This window comes from Cucurbita moschata, unplaced genomic scaffold (assembly GCF_002738365.1).
Source record: "Cucurbita moschata cultivar Rifu unplaced genomic scaffold, Cmos_1.0 Cmo_Scf00002, whole genome shotgun sequence".
In the NCBI taxonomy this organism is placed as follows: domain Eukaryota; kingdom Viridiplantae; phylum Streptophyta; class Magnoliopsida; order Cucurbitales; family Cucurbitaceae; genus Cucurbita; species Cucurbita moschata.
The window spans coordinates 2092842-2112496 of NW_019268518.1; the positions used below are offsets into that span (position 1 = coordinate 2092842).

A 19655-nucleotide genomic window follows, 5' to 3' on the forward strand; every position below is an offset into this window, starting at 1 on the left:
AGCAACCATTTATCAGTATACATAGGGATCATATCATTGTGATGCAATTTTAGTGGTTGCAATTACTAATGTGTGTAGGGGAGTTGACCCGTTTTAACAATTTATATGCTCCTTCTTTTCTTAATATTTTGTTGTGATTGTATACATATCAACCATGACACTACTTACCGAGTATTTTCAATATTAACTTTTTTTTCAAAATGCTTTTAGATAAGGGAGAGGGCATGTAAAGATTATGACATGAGGGACCGACTATTGCCACCTGAGATAGCCATTATATTTTATTTTGTTTTCTACATTACTTTAATTGTTTGCTTTTAATTTATGTGACATTTTTTTTTTTGAATTGTTTGCAAACTTAGTGTTTTTTTTTTTTTTTTTTTTTTTTTTTTTTTTTTTTTTTTTTTTTTTTGATGTTAAGTGGATAAATAACTAATTTATTTTAAAAGAGTATCCATCTATCTTTCATGAGTATGGGACGTGCACGTTTTCATTCTACCTTTAAAATAACATAAGCATGAATATGATAACAAATTTAAGGTGGTTTGGACTTTCAAAAAGGTGAAAGATGCCATAATCTTAGTTATGGACTTGGATTTGGAGTGACCCTGAAACTCTATCGAAGGTCGTGTAGAAATTCTCCATCAATTCTCTTCAATAAATTTAGTTGGTGAAAGAATGATTGTCTTAAGAAGAGTTCGTTACAGTTCATTCTCTAACACTTCTATTTTTTTTTTTCTCTTTTTTGTCAAGTTGCACCAACATAAACAATATTTGAATTATGTAACCACTTAACGAACTAATATTGACATATTTTTTTAATTCAAAATTTACCACCAAACACAATTTAAAAACAAAAATATGGAATACAACTTAATTTGGAGAAATAAGAACTACAGAGGATGGCTATGAAAAATAAGCCATAAAAGTATAGATATTGTAACTTAATATAACCAACTAAACTAATAACTACTTACCTTTTTCTTCGATGTAGACATGTTTACGATGAATTGCTTGATGTATGATGACACGTGCCCAATAACCTCAGTACATGTCATATGTGTGATATGTTTTAATATATGATATTATGTTATGTTATACTATATGATATTTCAAATTGTGCTATGAGATAAACGAAATGTCATGATATGCAACGATAAGTTATGTTATGTTCTTACATGCTATGACATATTATGTTATGCCATAATATGTCATAATATGTTTTGAAATAAGGAAATCAATGATGCCCGAACCTCCCTATGCCGTGTCATATAAGCTATGTTATACATGAAATGATGTATAAGAATTATATATGCATAATTACTAGGTTTAATATGTTAGGAAAGAATAGAGGTTATCTTGCATCATTTATTATGCCATGATAGAAAGTATGGGGACCTCATGCATAACTATTTGCACACGTACATCGGGGTACTTCTCCATTATGATGAGTATGGACGCATAAACTATGCGACTGATTATGACAATCATGTTCACCATGATGATACGAGGACCGCTATTCCCTTAGGGTGTCTGACAACACCTCGTCGGCGAGTGCTAGCTCGACCAGTAGGCCCACGAGGTGTGCAAGCCCGCTTGGTGAGTCCACGTTTGCATGTGTGAGTCATGTGTAGAGAAATACTACGCATGCAATTTAGACTGGAATGGAATACTGCCTAAGAGAATGAAATGATTTTTTAAATGATAGGTCTCACCATGTTGCATATGTTTGTATTTCACAACCGCAATTTAGACTGGATTGGAATACCGCCTAAGAGAATGAACAAAGCAATGCCCTAATCTCCAAGACTATAAAATAAGATGAGTAGCACATGCTTTGTTTCTAATTTTGGATATATCGTTTATGTTTGTTTCTTATACATTTTTTTGATTGGTTTAAAGATTTGATTTTTAACGTGTAACTTCATGACATCGTTTATGGACTACTTAAAATGAAGATTTTTACATAAAAAATGTCACGTCATGTATACGATAACGATTTTATTATAGTAGAAAAATAGGATTGTTACCGAAATCAATATCTTTTTTTTATAGAAGCCCGATCTAAAAATGATATATGCAGATGTTGGTGGTAGTATAGTTGGAGTTGAACGTATTCAGAAATCAATGACTTACTTAATTATTATACTTATAAATAGTTACGTACAGTAAATGACTATATAGTATGCATGACACATAGTTATATATCATAGATTATTATATGTTAAAATTATCTCATTATTCTTTGTGTTCATGGAAATCAAGAGGGTAATGGGTCATGAGATGAATCATGAGCCATATCATTACAAACTTATTTAAAAAAAAGCTACAAAAGACGCAATAAAGATATTCATCTACACTATATAAAAAGTCTATAAACCCTACAAGTAGCAAAAGTTTAGATCATTCATAAGCTTCTTAATAGCTTTTGGGTAAAGCTATAAATAAATAGTGTCATTGACAAACAATAGCTTTTTATTTAGACTATAGAAAACTTTTTATAGGTTTTATAATATGCTATCAAGAAGAAATTATGGTATTGAAAGGCTTCTATTACAACGCTTTTATAATCTTTATAAGATGCTATAAAAAGTCAGACATTTTATAACTTTTTATAAAACGCTATATCATGAATTTTTTTTTTTGTTTTTTTTTGTTCATTTGTTTTAAGTCCATCTTAATTTTTTTTTTTCCTAATCATGAACGATTAATAAAAGCATAAGGACCGAAATTAAATAAAATATTAAAAGTTTAAAAACTAAAACAAAATATTTAACAACAAGTTGGGTAACTTATGTTGAGTGTAGACTTAAAATAGAGTCTTTGAATTAAATTAATCCGTTGTCTCCATGGGACAACTTTCATTATCAAATTAGAAGTAGGAAACATTCGAGATGCAAATTATTATATATAGTTGGCCGTTAGAGCCAATAATTCACATGAAAATTACACCCTTTTTAAAAAATATATTTTTTCATCCATTAATGATTATCATAATTTCTTCTTGTGGATTACTTTTTATTTCTTTAATAAAAAATCTAAATTTTTTAACTCTAAAATTTAATATTTCCATTATTTCTAATACGATCTCTAGAATTTAAAAAATATATATATATATATTAAATCCCGTAAATAAATTTAGAAAAAAAAATAAAAAAATGTAGGTGCTGACTGGCGACAAGTGGCGACCGACCACCGACAGGGCTCGCCATGAAGGTGGGAGTTGGAGTGATGCCCTTGCCGGGTTTTTCAAGAAATTTGGACATTCTCCTAACCTTCAACCTTTGGTGCAACCATTGGCCGCTTGAGATATGTAACTGTATTCAAACCCTTGACTCCAACCCTTCGCCGTTCACTCGACAACGTCCCTTTTCAGTCGATTTCCGTCAATTTGCAACCATTTCGGATAGATCTCACCCTCGGCAGCTAGCCCAAAGTTAAGCGAGTATGGCTGTTACGATCCGATTTTCGAGCTAGTCCATAGCATGAATCGCGACTACGGTTGACTCTATGGTGTAAAAAGACGGACAATTTTTTTGCAAAAATAGAAACAAAGAGAATTTAAAAAGTATGATAGTATCACCGAGACTCCACCTCATATCTTCTCCCATATGTCCTTAGCACTCGCAGCGTCGAATCAAGAGGTAGTAAACAAGTATTGTCCAACTAGGCCTAGGGGAGATAATGCAGCACGTTGAGTCAACTAGGTCCCACTACGTAGGTAGAAACAGTCATGGGTCCCCTGAACATGCTTGTTGTACTATAAACCAGAATTGGGACGGATGAGGGTCACATGGGTAAACAAACAATAATTAATTTATTAAAAATTAACCGCAGATTTTTTGGTACATCATATTCATGCATATACGATTCATGTAACGGTATTGATACTCCTGAAAGGTGTTCTATTTTCTCGTAGCTCGCATTTGATACCGGATAAAGCAAATTTTGGTTTTCGTTTCCCTTGTGATGGACCGGGAAGAGGGGTGGATCCGCGAATTATTGGGCCGAGTTGGATTTGAACCAGCTGGCAGTCATACAGGGTCGCTCCCCCAAATATTGATAATATGGTTTTTCTTATAGAAGGGTCACCAAACGAGATGTCATATTGTCTTATAAGATGTGATGAGGTCACGCCTCAAACCAAGATACCATATGTTCATTACTTAGAACTGTACAAAGCATCACAATAGAAAATTAGTTCACTCTGAGATGACACTAGAATCCAGTAAATAGCTTCCAAATTCCAATAAGTCTATGACACATAAGAGAATCGCTCCAAACTTCGAAACCTACTTAAAAGTTCAAATAACTATAGAATCAGACCCAAACTTCTTAAAGACCAAAGAAAAGCCCATGATAACTTGATAGGTTAAGGATGAGATGAAAGCATACAAGTAGGTTGCTTACTAAATATTTTTATTTACATGAGATGAAAGCATACGAGATTCGAAATCATGAAAATCGAGCTATGACACAAACTCTATACAGGATACCTCCATTGACATTTTCTCCCCATAAATGATTTACATCAAAATCATTTGTAACAATTATAAAGTGAGTTATCACTTGACCTTATTCAGAACTTGAAACTTCAAGAATCGAAAACTAGGTCACAACCAAAACATAATACAATGCAACATGGATGTATGAGAACAGAGTAGAAAAATACCATAAAGTTCACACAATTTTAAAAACATTCATCAACATAGTCAAAACCAGTGCAAAACATATACATGTACATATGTTCAATTGGTTCTTAAAAGAGGAAACGAGATCGAGATACAAAGATATGTATGATATGCCAAACTACAAAAATATTTGGACAAGATAGACATCTTGGGTCGACAACCCTATGTGGCTGCAAAGCTCTTGAGGACCACTTTGCCTCGACCAACATCACTTACCTAAAAAAAAAAAAAATGTAGGAAGGGGTGAACATAAAATAACTCTTAAGAAACCTATTTGTAGGCTCTCATCATATTCTGGACTTATCATGATACCGCAGGCTTTACTCTTGGTTGTAGGGTAACAACTCTTTTCATTCACATACTTAAATAGTTAGCTTAGCGTACTAGTGGTTGATCAATGTCCTAGGTTGAGGCGTTACGTCATTGATCTCACTCTCTGGTGGGGACATTATGGTGGTGCTAGCGTGCTCGTCTTTCGTGGAAGCTTAGTTGGTAATCTCGTCCTACAGGACCATATAGTCACCCAAAGTCGGGGTTGCAACCCCCAGTACGTGCCAACTCCAATGACTATCCACATGATCAATGCCCTACCATTGAACGTATTTGCCACGTAGGGTGATCCAACACCTTCGGGTCAAAGCTCCACTTCCAGCCTGGAATTCATATCTTGTTCTTGCTTGAACTATCAAGTCACTCAATCCCTAACTTGCCCCATGCCTAGCTTGACAATACTCATACCAGAGTGGAAAGGGAAATGGATGCTCTCCAAACACCGTACCGAATACTATCAGTCTATGAGACTACCTTTGTCTTCCTAGGTTTTCGTGGTGGTCTTCTAGGTCCCTAGAACAACTTGGTGGCTCTGACTTGGATTTACGTCTCCAAGTTTCTCCATTCGGACTACTTGAGTCTAGTTCGGTTGGGATCTCTAGAGACTGAATCCTCTGGTGATGCACTAACTCAACATAGGATTGATTTAAGCCAAATACGCTTAATTGTAGAGTTTCTATGATTCAACTACTAAAAAGGAAGGTGTATCCTGTTGGTATAAGAATTTACTACCATTTTTTTAAAAAAATATTTCTTAACCATCATACTCTTGTAATCGTACTAATGTGGTATTAGTCCATTCATGTACCCCACCTTTACTATAGCATCATATGCTCACTAGCTTCTTTAACCACATCCTACTAGAAAAGATTTCGCTTTCATACTAAATGTACGAGAGATACATAAATGAACTAATACCACATTTGAATGAGGGTGATTCCAACGATATGAAATTATACTCATTAAATACTTTAAAAAAAATTAGTAGTACTACTTGTACCAACAAGATACATCTTCCCTTTCCACAATTTATTCATAAGAACTCTAAAATTAGGCATGTTTCATTTTATAGAACCATGGATGACTTCATGCTAAAGAATGTTCAGGCAACTCAACATCCACATGAACACCAAATAGGTATTTTCATTATGTCATAAAATAATCGACCAACTATAAGAATATCAACAAAATATCAGTGACGATGGATATTAACTTAAACTTATTTCAAAAAGGGAAATACTAATATGTTTATAAAATATTTTTTTATAACAATAGTTTTTTTTTTAAAAAAATATCTACATGGTGATGTGTTTTTGTTAGAAGAGAAATTAATGGGATGGATGTGGTTGCATAAAATGATGAAGTTTTAGAAAAGGTAGAGCAAAAGCATGAGGTGTTAATAATGACAGAGAAAATGATAAGAAAGTTTGATGGAAAGTAGCTTTCTTTCATAACACCAAGCTTTATATATATTGTCTCCACTTCAAATATTATTCCATCAATTATTTTTATTTAGAGGTTCCTTTTTTAAAAAAAATATTCCTCTTATATTATGGTTTTTAATTTCCTCCATAATTGGTCATAAATATACTACACAATTTTATAAAAGAAATGAAAAAAATACGACCAAATTGCTCGATCAATCTTCTTAATATCGCACACGTTGCACCTAAACGTTACACAGGTTGAACTGGAAGGATAAGTTTTGTAAAGCATGGTATAAAAAAACAAAGCAACATGTTCGTATAATTGATGGGATGATTTTGGAGAAGAAAAAGGTGGATTAGAAGAAAGAGGAGAGTTTGGAGGCGGCTGACATGAGGACCAATATGAAAGACAGACGCATCTAATAGGGCGGTTAGTAAAGAAGAAAAGTAAGCGATAAAAGAGAGAATTTTGTGAGGGCCATGCCTCTGCCTTCTTTGAATATATCCTTCTCAAATCATATTCCCAAACACAAACACACCAAAAGTAAGTAAATTATAAATAAATACATGAAACCCAATTACAAATCCATGCTATTCGAATTTATTACAAATAGAGAATGGGTTAGAGGTACAATTTCAAACAAGATATAAAAGACCTAAAATATATAGATAGGACTAAAGTTCCCGAACAACCCCCTCTATGACTACACAACTTTCAAACACTCTTCCATCTCGATTAGTTGTTAGCAAATACTTGAAAAAGAAATGAAGAAATTGGTGAGTATAAAAAGACTTAGTAAGTAGGCTCTCATTGCATTTAATCTTAGTAGATTTTCACCGATTTTTATGTAGGCTATAGGAAACACAACTATGTGAGTTACTGGGAATAGGTCAAAGTTTCAAGTGATTCTCTTACATGTCACATATCTTATTGGGGTCTTGAAGTCACTCACCAAGTCTTAGCATCGCGCAGAACGGTCAGACGACGAATCTCATCTCGAGATGAATTGAATTTCTATTCTCATACGTAGTAAGCTTGCGTAGCCAAATCAATGAGCCGTCGATATTGTAGTTTGAGTCGCGGCCTCATCTTATCTCGTAGGATAATATAACATCTTGTCTAAACATATATGTGTAAACTTAACGAGTGGCACCTCCATAGGAAAACCATACTGTCAACATCTAGGGGAGCGACCTGTGTGCTTGTCAGCTACTCAATTTACCCATATGGTCCCTCGTCCCTCTCGGGGGGAGGGGGGGGGGGATTATAGTACTTGAGTCAGTTCAGGAGACTCCTGACTATTTTCACACGATAGTGACACCTATCATAAGCTAAACTACTTATATAGTCCCTCTTTCCCTTTAAAGACTGGTTTACGGAATCACGACTTAAGCTCTTAACCTGTTTCTACACACAATAGTAACTTCTCAAGTCGTCAAAATGTGACATCCTATTTGACCTTGGTCAAGCTCGACGATATGGTTCCTAGAAGCCTATCGCTTGACAGGAGCACTAGTGAGTTTGACCTTGATCCATTGAGTTAGATAACAAGATAGTGTAGTGTATTGAGACGACCAAATGCTCTACTATCCTTCCTGAAAGGAGTTGTGGAGTCACACAGGTAGCGTAGTAGCTGGCAAGCACTCGGGGGTCGCGAGCTTACCTCCCATGGATGTTCAAGCTAGCAAACATCATACAGTCCCAACAAAGTATTATGAGGTAGTTTCTCATCCTAAGACACCAAACATCTACTACGTAGACAAGATAAGCTACCTTAGTCTAAGAACAAAAGGATAGAACACTTTAAGCAACCCTTTCTACATTTTCTTTTTCCGGTGAATGATGTCGTTGGTTGAGATAAGGGAGTGCTTAGAAGTTCTACAACCACAAAGGGGTGTCGACTTGAGGGATTTATGTTGTCTACATTTCTAATGGTTGTCTTTGAATATATTTTGTATCTTGAACCCATTTCCTGTTTTGTGAACAGTTTGAACATCTCACATTTTCTAACGGTATTGTAATGGTGTTGATGATTTTGGTCAGGGCCCGTGTTTTTGAAGTTTTGAAAATTGGATCATGATAGGTAATAACGAAAGTAAGAAAAAGGAAAACTTAGGTGATCCATTGTTATCTCCCAACTCTCTCTTTTTCTAAGTTGATTTGACTGGCCGATCAACCCAATAGTACAAGAGTATGGTTGGATTAGGTACCACTCTTAATTAAGCTGATCAGGTAGCACTCCTAATGAGCATGATACTATTATTACTTTCAGTAATGAAGATAGAACCACCCACAGTTAGTCTGTAAAAAATATCTAAAAGAATTAAATTTATAATTTAATCTTATCATTTGTAACGACCCAAATATAAAAAAAAAAAAAAAAAAAAAAAAAAAAACATAAAATATACTAGGTGAGCATCATTTCCATACTCCTTAGATTTGTCAGGTACACATCACTTTCTTACTTAAAAAGGTATAAATTTCGTACACACCAACTCTACCTGCATTGTAGAGACTCCAAAAGAATATAAAATCAATAAATAGCTACCATACATATCATCGATCAATCATATTATGACTTAACATTTAAAAAGAAAAAACATAATTTAACAAACATCAATAAATCATAGCTTAAAACATTCGAGAAATAAAATCATTTACCTCAATTGCCTCCCATCTACTAACCTTTAACGTATATTTAATTAATCAAACCCTAAAATAAAATCACGACATTAATACCGACACTTTAAGACTAATGGTAATATATCTCAAACAAAAACTAATGGCTTGGAAACTACCCCAAATCAGCACTTATCAAACAATAAGTCTTTCGATCCTAGTGTGAAATTTAAATTCTATCACCAAGAAAACCAAAGCTTAGGCTGAAACTACTTACTAAGTTTAGTAGACACAAGGTGAAAAAAAAATTGGTGACTCATTATGTAACACTTGCTCCCCATTCATAGAGTTACCAACCAATCATAACTTTCCAAATATTTTCATATACATTACCTAAAACATTTAAAATTAGTATCATTTAAAACTTAAAACAACCCAACATAAATTTTAAACAGCGAAAGCATAAATACATAAATAGACCCAGACATGGATTCTCTATAATCTCTAGTCCGCTGGTCTCGTCCTCAGTTGGCCTGCATCATCTAAATCTCGAAAGAAAAGTTAAAATAATTTTGATGAGTAATTAAATTACTCGATAAGTAGCTAACTTATCTTTCATGAATTATAACTAATCTTTTCCGATGTTTTTAAGTTTTATTCGCCATTGACTCCTAGTTTCTCTTACTAGGGTCATCTGTTCGTTAATGAGGTATCTCAGCTACCTCTAACTTAGGTTACTGACTCTATCTATATGCTTATCTAGAATTTTCGGACTCGTATGTAAGACTCGCTCTCGGACAAATACGACCCGTCTACTAATTTCTCTAGCGGTCTGTAAATTTCATATACCAACGGTCAGGAGTACTCTTCTCTCTGATTTAGCACACAGCGCGTTGATTAGGAACTCTGCGGGAATTACTAGACTACAATACTCATATAAATAGGTCATGGCTCAACAATCGATAAGCATATCTTAGAGTCATAATCTTTCTATTAACATGCTTAGCATACTCACATCTGATGCATGCTTTCATACGTTTATAATGTTTGACACATAGAACATTTTAGTAAATCATTTATAACATGCTTACATCAAAAGCAAACAGTCACAATATACGAATAGACATTTCATATCATCAAAACACATATTAACATACTAAGCTCTTAATCATGTAAACAACATACTCAATGTTGTAAAACAAGTTGAGAACTAGTTTAAAGAACGATATGCTACTTACCTGGTTTAGAACTCCTTTTTCTTTGGATGTACGTTTAATAAGGTATTTTAGCACAATTCCTTTCAATTAGACTGGGAAGCAAAATAACATCACACGCCCCCTCACGCACCTGCACACGCTCAGTGTGCTTAACCCATGCGCCAATCCAACGCCCAATTGCGAACTCCCCACACACCCTATGTGTACTGCACGCTCTTCGTCTTCAACCTCGCAATTCTTCCCAATTTTCCAACTTTTCTATTAATACCGATTATGTCCCAACCCATATTCCACCTCTACCGCATGTATTTTATCCCGACTCTTCTACAACTTTATAGATCTCCTTGTCACAATTCTAACAAGCTCTATTTTATAATGTATCACCCAATATAGACCTAAGATATCCAGATTTAAAAGTTCTGGCAAATAGGTATTCTTACCTTCGGATAAACGCTTAAATCGACTTAAATCTAGAGCTTCCATGGCTGAAAACCATCACAATCGTCTCCCCATCCTCAAATTTGCACGCTGTCACAACAAATGCCAAAGAACATTGAGGTTTATTGACAAGCACGGATTAGAACATCCTTCCCGTGTTTTCTGTTTCCCTCTTCCTCTGTTTTCTGTTTTTCCTTCTTTTCTGTTCTTCGTTTTTAATCCCACAACACAGTACCCTAACTTTTCACCAACACAACAATCTCATACCACCCTTCAACACCACCACACACTCCAACTGTCTTTCTTTTCTCCCTTCAATCCACCTGTACATTCCTCTCATTTTGATTTTTTATTATTAGTATTATTATTATTATTAACAAATATAAACACAGTAACATATACATCATTTTATTATTATTATTATTATTATTATTATTATTATTATTATTATTATTATTATTGGATTATTACACATTACCTGCTGCGTGTCCCTAAAAAGTTAGAAATTGAGGCCAAATGATGGATCCTGAAGTTGCTATAATCAACCTAACTAGATCAAACCAAACAGAGCCAGTTGGACTGAGACAAATCCGCTGAATCAGACAGGACTAGCAAAATGTGTATTTATATATATGTGATTGAATAGTTCACCCAAAATTATGAAGAAATATCTGATACCATGTTAATAATAAGAAATATGGTCGGAGATTGGAAGTTCAATTTTTCATATTCTTTAAATAGAATACAAACTAAATTTTAATAAAAGGAAATATTTTACTGAACAAATCTACAAAAATAAGATAAAATATATTAAATATACTATTGACTAAATTAAAGAAAAAAAAAATCCTTACCGAATATATAAAATATATTTCAATAGATATGTATATTGTGGCATGGTCAGGCATCATGATTTTAGAAAAGGTTTGTATTGACCAGCTAAACACAACTTATGTGAATCAAAACTTGTTTATGACCGGTTATCATGATCTTAGAAAACGTTTGTCTTCGCCGAACTTATGTAGAATCAAAACTTGTTCCGCCGCACACACCACCCGTGCATGCATATTCAATCGTCTATGACTCTAGCAGACTTGCTTCTATACTAAGTCAAGTCATCCGAACTTTTTTTTTAATTTAGGTGAAGGTCTCTCATATGCATTGTTACATCTCATTTCTTGCCATCTAGGCTTTCAACAACATGGCTTACATATTGTGATGTGATCCCAAGTCCTAGGATGTCATCAGCCATCATAGCTTGTTCGAACATAGCAATCAAGAATCAACCCATGAGTCAACTTATCATTAGGACATCTCGGACATCATCCATCTACATTATAGCGAGGTATGGACCATTCCAAATCAATGCTAAGTCATTTACGAATACCGTACCAGATAGCAGGTGACTATGTCGGCACAATCGTGTCGTCCGATATTGTCCTTAAAAAATTCATTTCAAAGCAAGACACAAGACGCCCATCTTGAATTGCTGTTCACATTATGACACACATATGTGCCCAGGGTAGCTCACATAGGCCACATGTCCTAGAGAGATATTTAGTCTATGGCACTATCCTTAAAAAATTCATTTCAAAGCAAGACACAAGACGCTCATCTTGAATCACTCGTTCACATTATGACACACGTATGTGCCTAGGGTAGCTCACATAGGTCACATGTCCTAGAGAGACATATTTAGACGGACAGGAGTAGTATCGATTTTGACGAATGTTTGACACTCTTGTCTACTTGTTGCTTTTATATTGTGTATGTCTCATCTTGGTTTCAATGCACATTTTTCTTGATTTATTGGATGATGCAATGTCCTTCTTGGTCATATCATGACACTTATCTGTCTTGGCTCTCACATGGTCGAATGAGTGTCTTTTGAAAGTTAAGAGTTACCGTTTGGTCGGTCTACATGTGAGGATGAGGAGAAAGATGTGAACTTGTACCGTCTGGTCTCTCACGTGAGTGTATGCAACCATGAGGAGAGAGATGTGGAGGAACTATGTGTCGATGTGAGGGTGAGGTAATCATTTAGTTGTTATTGAATGACTATAAAAATCTACTTTCCAAGTACACAAACCATGGATCGCCACTCACTAACACAAGATTTCAAAATACGATACAATAAGTTGATCAATTTAGGAACATGCATGTATTAACTTAAATCAAGATAAAACAGTACAAGTTCATACAAAAGACCATGAGAGACAAATTAAAACATATTCATGAAAGTCATCAAAAGTTAGACATCAAAACTCAAAACTACCTCTACCCCAATAGTCCCATCGCTCGTCAATGCTCTCAGCTCAAATGGGCAGCTTAATTTCCTGTCAATAAAATATGTTGCATAAACGAATTCAAAAATACTTAATAAGTAGTTCGTTAGTAAGATCCTACTTCGATCTTAAGTTATATGTCCTTGTTATGTATCTTATTAGTTACCTAGATGTCACACTTCTAATAAAGGAACCAATCAATTTAGGTAGAAAAAGATAAAAGAAAATCAAGAGAAAATAGGAAAAACACAAAAACTGAAACGAAATCCAGAAATTTTAAAAATAATAGTTGAATTTTGATGTCGACACGCTGGAATAGGCTCCAACTCATGCCCTGGAGGAAGCGAGAGAACATGCATGAAGCAATGGGGGAGAAACGCGTCCAGCAGAGGAGGGATCACGTGTTGACCTATTAAAAATACAAAAAAACTCAGAAAGGAAACATCGAAGCTGAGAATGCAGAAGGATGAGAAACGTGCGTCAAGAGCTACACGTGTGTCGTCCTATTAAAGCCAAGAGAACATCAGTGTCTGCTAGAGTTGGAAAGCAGGTCGGCTGGGAGCGGCTCTCTAACACGCATGTGAGGCGCGTGGAGGGTGAGTTTTTGTCTAATTCAACCTCCATTCAACTATTTTTCGTCCTAATTTCCTTATTCACCTTAAATTAACTTCAATTAGGACATACAACATAGATATCAGAAAATTTGGAACTTCTAGAAAATCGAAAAACAACTCGGAAAGGAACACGTCGCCTAAATAGCCATTTAAACTTTCTTTAAGTAATACTTGTAGGAATCGCGAGGACATGTTAGCATGCGAGTATATTTGACCTTAGATGGTTAAAATATGCATGATTATAATATCAAAAGGGCAAGTTGGATGAGAATGCAATGAATGAGGTATAAATTACTAAAATTCTCCTAGGATGAGATTTTTATATGCATGCTATTTTTGATACTTTCCGCTCTGTTAGAAGGGAGGAAGGGATATTGTGATCTATGCTTTAGGTGATTGATCAACGTTATCTTCTCGTTGAGCTTGCATGAATGTTCAAGTATTATATTTTGTGCTTTAGGGGACCGATAGGATTATCTTCCTAACAAATCATGCATGAATTTACTAAGTTAACATCTGGACACTAGAGATAGGATGGTTTAATGTTGATCTAGGTCAAATCGTTTCTAATAGATTGAGCATCCTAGGATCGTGAATGACGATTTGTGGGCGAATTATAACACTTCTAGGAATTATATACCACCTAGGTATTCTATGAACCTCAGAAACCTCAACAACCACTAACAATGACTAAGAAAATTTACTAAGGAGCAGTATGAACGATATCCCCGGAGCCAAAATCACTTCCTATTTTCTCGGGTACTTTTTAGCACTCTTTGTCAACCAAACTCAAACCAAGGAGTTCCCCTACCAAGCAGTAGGTAATCAAGAACCTGTACAGTACAGTTGAGCTTGTCCCAAATCAATCATACATGATAGTTTGACAAGGCTACTTAAGTTGCTATCGTGTATAAAAATGGGTCAAAGGTTGAGGTCATGATTCTGCAAATCAATATTGAGAGGGAACTAGAGATTACATGAGTAGTTAGCTCAAGATGAGTGTCCCGAGTGTGTGTGAAAATAGCTCTAACCTCCTAAATAAAGTTGTGCGGTTGTAAATTCATCTAAATGGACGAGCCACCATGCAGCTAAACCTAGTAGTCCGCTGGCACACACATCTCTCCTTTAGATTTAGGGGGATTTCGTGGTCATGTGCTAAGGGTCCATATGATGTCATACTGTCCAAACATATATGATGATGTTGCGCTCAACCCAAAATACCAGTAGATCACTGTTGTGGTAATGCAAGTCGACTAAGTCAGAAAAAAATAATAAAAATAGTTCATCCCAAGGTAAGATAGGCTATCCATCCCGTAGATTCGCAGCCCCAAGTAAACATCCTCTAAACACCGAGTGATAAAATAAATTTATAATATATATGCAAGTGCAAACTACATTTTATGTTCTAAAAAGAATTTCCAATTTCAGAGCAACATCATAATCCTGAACTCATCAAAACAGAGAACTCCATCGCCATTGACATCAAACTTAGCGATCATTCTGTTGCAATCCCCGATGCTCCTCGATTGCCCCAGCTGGCTCAGCATCCGCCGCAGGCTCACCGCCGTAATCACACCCAATCCCTCCATTTCATACATCTTGAAAGCCTCCTTTATCTCCTTCCCCTCTCCATCCCCATCCTCCACCAACCTCTCAAACTCCGCAATCTCCAATAGCCCGTCGTCGTCGGAATCGTAGGCCGCCACCACCGCTGCCGCCTCCTCCTCCGTGAGCTCCTCCCCTGTCACCGCCGCGAACCGGGTAAGCAAATCTTGAGAGGAGACCTTGCCGTCGCCGTCGGAGTCTATACTGTTGAACACTCTCTGGTAGCGCGAGAATTGGGGCATCTCCAGGACTTGGGGAAGATTGATTTGTTTTGGGTGATGAATTTGAGTTGGAGGTGTTTATGTAGAGGGAATTTGCGCGTTGGGATTGCGTGTAAATACAGAGATAACGAAGGGGATGAGGAAACTGGTTTGATCCGTGGACGCGGTGGACGAGAAAAGAAATTTCTATAATAAATCATTATTTGAATTTGGGTTGAAACTTTAAATAAATCATTGTATGAATATTAAGATTACAATAAGAATATGGATAATTGAAGTTTAATGTTGTGAATGGAACATTAGAGAATGTGGTGGAAGCTTCCAGCAGCACTGAAAAAAAGAAAGAGAAGACCATTACACTTTTCTTCTCTTTTTTTTTCATTGGAAGGAAACTTCCTGATTTCTTCAAATTCTAAGAACCAAACTTTAATTTTAACACCAAAACTTTTAAACACAACAACCATAACTTTTTAACCAAATTCTAAGAATCATTTTGGGTGTTTGAATTATTCTGAAAGATATGATTTTTGAGTTGTTGATTTTCATTTTCTTTCAAATTATGAAATTTTAGTATATTCAGATTGGAAGAGGGTGTTTCAAAGTAAAAAAATTTGTAAGTTCTTAGTTTTGGATGAGTTGGAGTATTTCTTGGTGTGATTTATTAAAAAATTTATGAAAAATACCTATTACTTTCATAAAGAAATCATTATGGTTCGAGATTTGTAATAGAAGTTATGAAAATGTTAAGAAATTATGTGTTAAAGAATAAGAAATATAATTAGGATCAAAGGCATGTGTTCTCATTGATATTCATAAGCTTTAAATAGGATACAAGTGAGCAAGGAAAATATAAACTAATTAAATATGGAGAATAAAATAAAATATACTATAAATCAAATCATAAAGAAAGAATATTAAGATATAATATCTAAGATATATTCCATAAATAATATATACTCAAAATATTATATCTCAACACTTCCCTAAAGTTGGAGAGTGTATGTTAATCACATTCAACTTGTCTTTACGAGTGTAGGTCAATAACACTCAAGTTGTCTTTACGAGTGTAGGTCAGTAACACCAAAGTTGTCTTTGAGAAGAGAGTGTAGGTCAATAACACTCAACTTGTCTTTGAGAAAAGAGTGTAGGTCAATAACACTCAACTTGTCTTTGAGAAAAGAGTGTAGGTCAATAACACTTTTGTCTTCCCAGTAGTGAAAATAGAGAGTGTGGGTCAATTACACTTTTGTCTTCCCACTAGTGAAAATATCCGTCAAGTTAACTCTAAACAAGTATTTGCTGATGATATAGACACATTGGTTTGCCTTTTAGACTTTCAAAAAATTATTGAATTTTCAAGAAATATGCAAAACCAAAAAATAGACTACCTTTGATTGGTTTGCATTTTTAGACTTCTCAAGAAATTATTGAACTTCCCAAAAAGATGCAAAACTCAGAAATAGACCGTCTTTGATGTATCTCAGAACTTGAAGAGCTGCTTCTTGATTTATGCATAAATTGACTAAGCATACGAACTGAATACACTATATCAGGCCTAGTAACGGTTAAATGTATTAATCTGGCAACCAACCGTCTGTATTTACTTGGATCGTTCAACTTTTCTTCTTCTGTTAAAGAAAGTTTCAGATTTTGCTCCATAGGAAATTTTTTTGGACATGCTCTTGTAAGACCTGTGTCTTGAAGAACGTCTAGAGCATACTTCCTTTGAGACATAAAGATTCTTCTAGACCTAGAAAATTCAATACCTAGTAAATATTTCAAATTCCCTAAATCTTTTATAAGGAATTTCTCGAGTAAACTAGTCTTGAGATGTTGAATTTCTTTGAGATCATTGCCTGTCAACAGAATATCATCAACGTAGATAAGAGCTGCAGTGAAAGAAGTACCTTTACTCATAGTAAATAAAGAGTAATTTGCTTTGGACGGAGTGTAGCCTGCATTTTGTATAGTGGTAGAGAATATGGAGAACCAATTGCAAGAAGCCTGTTTTAAACCATAAAGAGATTTATGGAGCCGACATACTGTATTCTCCCCCTGTCGGCGAATACCTGGTGGTAAAGACATGTAAACTTCATCATCTAGATTACCATGGAGAAAGACATTTTGAACATCCAACTGATGAATGAACCATTTTCAAGTAGCGGCAATAGGGAGTAAGCAACAAAGTATAGTAAGTTTTGCTATAGGAGAAAATGTCTCTTTGTAATCAACATCTTCAACCTGAGTGTATCTCTTTGCTACCCGTCGAGCTTTATGACGTTCAACAGAACCATTAGAGTTGTGTTTAATCTTGTACACCCAACGACAACCAATAGCTTTATGGCCAGGTGGTAGAGGAAATAGAGACCAAGTATGATTACGTTCCAAAGCTGCAATTTCATCATTCATAGCCTACTACCATAATGGGTTGCCAACTGCCTCATCATAGGTTTTAAGTTATGTCTAGGCTGTAATAAGAGCTAGAAAAGCACGTTGAGTAGGAGAAAAATGAGAGAATGAAAGGTAATGATGTAGGGGATACCTAGTGCCAGTGTTGGGACTTGAGCTAGAGGTTAAATGATTGGCTTCAGAAGACATATCATAATCATTATAACAAGCAGGAGGTTGTTTGGTACGAGTAGAACGTCGGAGTGGAACTGATGTATCAGGTGGGATAAAATTAGATTTAGTAGGTGAATCTGGAACTGATGAATTTGGAGAAGGACTAGAAGGCGGAGGAGACAACGAAGGAATAGAAGGATTAGAATGAATGTTTGAGTAGGATGGATCATGAAATGGTAAAATGGGAGTTGAAGGAGCTAATGTCAAAGTTTGTGAAGTTGATGAAAAAGGAAAATCATCTTCACAAAATTTAACATCACGATTAATAAAGAATTTTTTAGATTGCATGTCATACAACTTGTAACCTTTGTGACCACAAAGATATCCTGTGAAAACACAAAGAATTGCCCAAGGTTCAAATTTTTGATTAGGATGTACTACAGTTGCATAACACTTACAACCAAAAACTTTGAGATGGTGAAATGTAGGTGGTCGTTTGTAGAGTGCTTCAAAGGGTGTTTTGTTAGATAATAATGGTGATAGTGTTCTATTTATAAGATAAACCGCAGTTAAAGTGCATCCTCCCTAAAAATTAAATGGAACCTGTGACTAAAAAAGAAGAGACTTAGCTACATTTAGAATATGACGATGCTTACGTTCTATGACTCCATTTTGTTGTGTAGTATAGACACAAGTGCGCTGAAATTCAATGCCACAAAAAGTAAAAAATGGTTGCAAATGTAACGACCCTAAATTTCCACATATCTAGAGTCGCCACTAACGTCTCATGATCATCTCTAATGCAGAATAAAAACCTAAGCATGCTCATCTTTATTAGCGGAAAAAAATTTAAAACTTCAGAATACATTAAAACATTGGAAAACACTGCCGGACTTGTGTGTTTCAAACATCATGCTGGAGTTCAAAAAGATAAAATAAAACGATTACAAATTAATTAATATAAATGAATGAAATGCAAACGCCCTATCCTAACCAAGACTAGGAATTAAATATGCAACTATCCTATACACGCACCACAGTCTCTGATCACGATGCCACCGTCAACAGTACATGGGAGCCTTGCCTTTACCTGAAAAACAATATGGCACACGACAAGAAATATTCAGTAAGTGACCCCACTATAGGGGCCATGCTAATGCAAACACATGCAATCATGAATAGGGACCTATCTCTAATCATCTTAGGGGTGGCCTCTAGTCTCGGACAAATTGGATGTGTAGTACTTCCCTACACACGACTCACACGTGCGAGTGTGAGTCCCCAGGGCACTCGCACACCCCCTGGACCCTCTGGTCAAGCTAATTTGTAGCGACGTCCGGAGGTCAGCGGAACCCCATAGTGTCATGCGCCTCATGAACACCCTCATCTGTGTGCTTTCGCACCTGTGCGCATTCACGCTCATCATAAGGTGCGCGTCCGCACTCATCATCTCTAGGGGAAGTAGCCCTATGCTTATGAACATACAAAATGCATGAGGTCCCTCTAAATCCATCGTAATGTCTCTTCTGACACAACCCTCTAGTCTCATCTCTTTGTTACTCTAGGTAACGCATACTCGTGGATATTTATATTAATATCATTTTCATGCTCTTAGGGTTGTGTCCTACGTCGATCTAACGACATG

The 19655-nt window shown here is 35.5% G+C and overlaps 1 protein-coding gene across 1 annotated transcript; it reads right to left on the reverse strand.

Annotated features, from left to right (window-relative positions):
• Positions 1-14976: 14976 nt before the first annotated feature.
• Positions 14977-15568, reverse strand: LOC111463121 (probable calcium-binding protein CML31). The gene has a single exon (XM_023106947.1). It carries the CDS (start codon positions 15467-15469, stop codon positions 15047-15049), a length of 423 nt encoding a protein of 140 aa, XP_022962715.1. The 5' UTR covers positions 15470-15568; the 3' UTR covers positions 14977-15046.
• Positions 15569-19655: the final 4087 nt, after the last annotated feature.